The 6,175-nt window shown below is 45.2% G+C and overlaps 1 protein-coding gene across 1 annotated transcript; it reads left to right on the top strand.

Annotated features, from left to right (window-relative positions):
• The first annotated feature begins 2,287 nt into the window (after positions 1–2,287).
• LOC125530047 (receptor-like protein EIX2) lies at positions 2,288–5,888 on the top strand. Its single transcript, XM_048694446.1, has one exon. It carries the CDS (start codon positions 2,618–2,620, stop codon positions 5,558–5,560), a length of 2,943 nt encoding a protein of 980 aa, XP_048550403.1. The 5' UTR covers positions 2,288–2,617; the 3' UTR covers positions 5,561–5,888.
• Positions 5,889–6,175: the final 287 nt, after the last annotated feature.

The raw sequence follows: 6,175 nt of genomic DNA, 5'->3' as shown, positions 1-6,175 counted from the left end.
GTGCAAATGCCCGAGGCTTGTGCGGCTTCGACAAGACTATGACGCGGGGTTGATTCAAGACAGTGCGCACATGAGAGATTGAAGTCGACGGGGAGCGAGGGTGGACTGATCATCTACCATGGAGTCATGTTGAAGGTGGAGCTGGATTGAGGGGCTACGGTGTAAGGATTCAGAGAATCGAAGCCTATTCAGCAATGGGGAAAAGCGAGTGACACGCAGTTCGGACTGGAGCCCAATGGTCTGATGAAAGCGTGAAACTCGTCATCAGTCGGTGACGATCGGTGGTACTCTGCAGTGGGGGTTGAGTGGTGTGGTTTCGCGACCCTTGAGACTCGACCGGGACAGCGGAGGCTCGACGCGGTAATAGCGGCGAGGCGTGCGGTACACACGGGGCATGAAAACGGGCCAGGGCTCTGGTGGTCATACATGTTGTGAGACAACTGCGAATTTGACTTGGGATGACTACAAGCAACGGTGAAATTCCTTCAAGTTTCGGACAAGCGGTCAAGAAAGGAGCGGTGATGTTGAGTTCGATCAGGTAACTCTTATGTGTGACACCCAATATGTGAGTTGTTCACTTTCACGCAGGTCAGTGATCGGTGTGTGATGATGTTGACGGATACTCTGGAAGTTGGGAACACAGACTAGAGTAAAGAGGAACTTAATTTTGCTCGAGTGTTGACTGTGGTCAGGAAAATGAGGGACTACAAGTTGCAGGCGGAGTCACATCGAGTCTTTGGAGTAGCAGCGGTACTCACGGGATAAGCTCAAGTCCAATGTACATGGAAGTTTGACGCATTGACTAATCTAGAATGGTGGAGAATATTCGCCAAGGTGGAGTTTGTTGGAATTGTGTCGAATATAGTGTACGAGATAGGTTACAGTTGGACTTGTAGTTGTATTGTGTTTAGATAGGATATGGAGTCGTGTCCTAATAGGACACTTGTATTCTAAGTCTCTCATATATAGCGGGGCTAGACACACGATGTAACCTATGCCAACATAATAGCACAGGCACGCAAGGAGGAGCCGGCGCGTGTGCCGGCGCCTGGGTGGCCGTGTGCGGTACTGTGACGGTGTCACGGGGAGGAGCGTCCGTAGTCAGGCCCCGGGGATGTAGCCATATCAATGAACCTCGTTAACAAATCTTGATGCCATGCCTCATATGATTGCTTGATTCTCGGATGATCAACGGTATGTCTTGAATTTATTCTAACAACCATCTTCCTACGCCGGAGATACATCCAACGGGAGCTGTGCCGCGCCTGAGAGGGCGGCGCTGCTCTCCTTCAAAGTTCAAACTGGCATAACAAGTGACCCTGCTAAACGCCTGGGCTCCTGGAGAGACCATGACTGCTGCCAGTGGAGCGGTATTACGTGTGACAACCAGACATGTCACGTAGTTAAGCTCAATCTCCGCAATGTCTTCATCGAAGACGATGAGAATTTTATTTGTTTTTTAAAGGATATGAGAATTTTATTTGGTGTGTGTCTCTTGGGGATCTTTTATTATTGAATAAAGGGGTACATCCACTAAAAAAATAAAAGGCCCATCTTCAGTCAAAAGAAAAAGGTTGCTACCGTGAAAACATTCAGTCTGATTTTCCATCCTCTCTTGAGCCAGACACGAGCTATACACTGTAGCGATCGATTTTTTGGTTTTCAGCCGGGGTTTTAAAATACTGAAGATTTTTACAAATTTTGAGATGTGAACAACTTTTTACAATTTTGATCTTTTTCTGAAAAACATGAACATTTCTAAAATTCCAAAAGATTTTAAAAAAATTAAACATTCTTCACAAAAAAATGAAATTTCTGAAGTTTTTTAAAAAGAAAACAAGGAAAAATGTAAAAGGCCAGACAGGAACCTTCCAGAAGGTTCCCAAAACCAGGATTGCTATAGCAGGTACTAGCTAGCTAATGGGCCAGCCCAACTCACCTTGGCTTGACGCCTCCTGTGAATCGCGAGCAATTTGATGTAGTGAGCGTCAAATAGGGTTCGCCCCTCCCTCCCTCCCTCCACACAATCAAGAGAAAGATGATTACATATGTTGGAAACTTGAGCAGATTTTGAGAACTCACTTAGCATTAAAGCTTAGTTTATACTACTTTATAGAAACAGTCTAAGGGAAAACAGGCCATTTGTCCAGCTTCAAACGTACGTGAGATGACCCTTCCTCTGCGATTGTTTGCAAGAAAAAATGAGTGTGATAGAGGGAAAACAATTGCATGCCTTCATGGAAGAAAGGGCTAGAATGGTTCAACTGAAAATGAAGATAGAAGATTCAAGGCAGCGCAACCCAAGTCCTGATTGCTCATGGTTCCGACAATACACAACACACATTTCTTCCTCTTGGTCATTGATCACTGAAACTGATTGATAGCTACAGGCACTAATATTTCTGAATGTCCGTTGTGCAGATTAAATCTTTCCTTTTCACGACATAATCGTCCCCTTCGTGTTACTACTCTTACTTGACCCTTCGTTCGGCGGATACTATATGGACGCATTCACTGCGATGCGACTGAAGGAGAGGAATTTCCAACCTCTCGCGTCAAGCAATTCACCGTATATATTCCCTGGGCTTCCGTTTTAGCCTTGCACAGAAATAACACAATGGCCACAGCAACACGATCTGCCTCGGGTGCAGCCAGCTGCCTTCTAATCGTCCTAGCAGCCACCACCATGTCCTCTTCCTATGTCGGAGAAACATCCAACAGGAGCTGCATCGCGGCTGAGAGGGCGGCGCTGCTCTCCTTCAAAACCGGCATGACAAGTGACCCTGCAAAACGACTGGACTCCTGGAGAGGCCATGACTGCTGCCAGTGGAGCGGGGTCACTTGCGACAACAAGACAGGCCACGTCGTCAAGCTCAGCCTCCGCAATGCCATCATCAACGACGACAAGAATTTTGTTTGGTGCATGCCTCATGGGGAATCCGGCGGATTGGAGGGGAAGATAAGTTCTTCTTTGCTTGCTTTACAACACTTGAAGCATCTTGATCTAAGTGGAAACAACCTCGGGGGGGTAGGTGTGACCATACCAAAATTCTTAGGCTCCATCAAGAGCTTGACATATCTGAACCTTGCTTGCATGAATTTCGATGAGGGAGTGCCACCTCAGCTTGGTAACCTCTCTAGGTTGCTCCACCTTAACCTTGAGGCCACTGTTTTCTCTGATACTCTTTTGCATTCTGATGACATATCATGGTTATCTCGCCTTGGTTTACTAAGATCCCTTGACATGAGTGGAGTGAACCTCAGCACTATTCCTGATTGGGTTCGGGTGGTCACCCTTCTTCCTTCTCTGGAAGTCCTTCAATTCAGTCAATGTGGACTTAGTTTACAACATGAACCCAGACTGCATTCAAATCTGAGTTCACTTCAGGTGCTTGATCTATATAGCAACAGAATTGATACGTTGAATCCAACCTACTGGTTCTGGGATGTCCTCATCATCAAGGAACTTGACCTTTCAAGTAACAAAATAGTTGGCCAACTTCCAGATGCAATCGGAAACATGACATCTCTTCAGACACTGAGGCTAGGTGACAATTACCTCTCAGGTGTAAAATCCGAACTGTTCAAAAACTCGTGCAACCTCAGCTGGCTAGAGCTATGGTCAAATGAGATCGACCAGGATATGTCAGATTTTATGGAGGGGTTTCCGGCGTGTACAAAGAGTAAATTGCGGTCCTTAGATCTGTCTGCTACCAACCTTACTGGCAGGATTCCAAGCAGTATTAAACAGTGGGAAAATTTAACTGATCTTCAACTCTCTGATAATAGGCTTGTGGGGTCAATACCTTTGGGAATTGGCAAGATGACTAATCTACGGTCATTGATTCTAAACAACAACCAGTTGAATGGTTCTGTATCAGAGGAACATTTTGCAAGTCTAGTGTACTTGATGGAACTGAGTTTATCTCACAACCCTGTACACATCACTATCAGCTCAAACTGGATCCCCACATTTAACCTGGAAGTGGCTAATTTTGCAAGTACCAAAATGGGACCTCATTTTCCATTGTGGCTTGAAGGACAGAAGGATATTTTCGAACTTGACATTTCAGCTGCAGGCATAGTTGATCTTGTCCCTGATTGGTTTTGGACTGTATTCTCCAATGTCAGCTATGTAAATATCTCTTGTAATCAAATAAGTGGTCGGCTGCCAGCAACACTGGAATTTATGACTTCTGCACAAATGCTTGACCTCAACTCAAATGGCTTCACAGGTTTGCTGCCACTGCTACCAGAATCGTTATTGTTCTTAGATATCTCCAGGAATTCTTTATCGGGACCACTTCCCCAGGACTTTGGAGCTCCAATGCTTAGAGAGCTTGTATTGTTCGCAAACCATATCAATGGAACAATTCCAATATATGTATGTCAACTGCAGTATATGCAAGTGTTGGATCTTTCAGAAAACCTTCTAGTAGGACAACTTCCGCAATGTTCAAAAGGTAGAGATGATAAGGAAGAACTGAACACAACAGTAGATCCTGGAAACAGGCAATTGTCGGCTCTGATCTTGCACAGCAACAACCTATCTGGCAAATTCCCTGAATTCTTGCAATACAGTCCAGTTTTGACATTACTTGATCTTTCCCACAACAAGTTCGAAGGAGAGCTACCAACGTGGACATCAGGGAAATTGCCATATTTGTCTTTTTTGTTGTTACGGCATAATATGTTCTCTGGTTCTATTCCACTTGAGCTAACAGAGCAAGTACATCTCCAGTTCTTGGACCTTGCAAATAATAGAATATCAGGAGCTATACCTCGTGGTTTGGCCAAATTAAAAGCAATGGCTCAATATAGCAAAACAAGATCTGATAACCCCTTGGAGAGCAAGTTCGGAAGTACAGGAGTAGACAACCACATTGAAGCAATAAAATATGATGACAGCCAACAAATAGTAATGAAAGGTCAACAACTTTATTACACCAGTGCAATTGTATATATGGTTGGCCTTGATTTCTCCTGCAATAATCTACTTGGAGAGATTCCAGAAGAAATAGCATCCCTTTTTGGACTGAAGCTTCTGAATATTTCCCATAATCAGTTCAGTGGAAAGATTCCAGACAAGATTGGCCTGCTGCGAGGATTGGAATCTCTTGATCTCTCATTCAACGAGCTTTACGGTGAAATTCCATGGAGTTTGACAGAGATAACAACACTGAGCCACTTAAATCTGTCCTATAACAATCTTTCTGGAAGAATACCCTCGGGAAGTCAGCTACAGACACTGTCTAATTCAGAATCCATGTACATCGGCAACAACTATCTATGTGGACCTCCTCTATCCATGAGCTGCTCACGACCCAGGGTGACTGAAGATCACCATGAAGGTAACAATGCAAAGAAGAGAGATTTGTATCTTGGACTGGCTGTAGGGTTTGTCACGGGACTTTGGATGGTCTTTGTCATCTTGTTATTCGTGAAGACCTGGAGGGTTGCCTACTTCCAACTGTTAGATAATCTCTACAGGGCAAGATGCAAATGTCTGTGGCCAAAATATGCACAAACTGCTGATGCTTCACCGAAGACCGGAGACTAAAGAGAGACCAGCTTGGGCTTTCTGATTCTCCTCCTATCTCCTGCTCCTGATCCATGCTTATATTTTGTGAGTTTTCCCGCATTTAGCTTGTACTCCAGTCCAGGGTTAAGTATTTGATGGACTGTTGCTGCTTGCTGCTTGTCGTCATAAAGCAAGACAAAATATGATGAACCGGGACAAGATCCAGAGTATATATAGATATCAAACGACTTGCCTTTGTAACAGAAAGAACTTGCATTCATGTAAGAGAGCAAGTCTGCCAAATTGTGAGCGATCCATTGGTATGGTATATATAAGCATAGCGATGCATTGTCGGTTGATTTGATCAGTCATCCTTCCTGTTGCCATAGATAGTTCTGCTTCTGGACGAAGCCTGGGCATTTCGTCGAACAGCTGTCGGGTATATATACCAGTACCAGTACCACCAGCCGACCGCTGCTGGTCAGAGCTGACAACCTCCCCCAATCTCTGTGTTGCTGGAGGCCGCGCCAGGGCTACTGCAGCGTCCGGACTCCGGAGGAAGCACGAGAGGGGAAGTGGAGGTGATGTGGAGTGCGGAGCCGCCGGAGGAGGGGATGGGGGCGAGGAGCGACGCTTTTTTTTCCACGGGCCATG

Source organism: Triticum urartu, unplaced genomic scaffold (assembly GCF_003073215.2).
Source record: "Triticum urartu cultivar G1812 unplaced genomic scaffold, Tu2.1 TuUngrouped_contig_6030, whole genome shotgun sequence".
Classification (NCBI taxonomy): Eukaryota; Viridiplantae; Streptophyta; class Magnoliopsida; order Poales; family Poaceae; genus Triticum; species Triticum urartu.
Note: the sequence above shows the minus strand (reverse complement) of the source record. Positions and strands in the feature narration are given on the sequence as shown.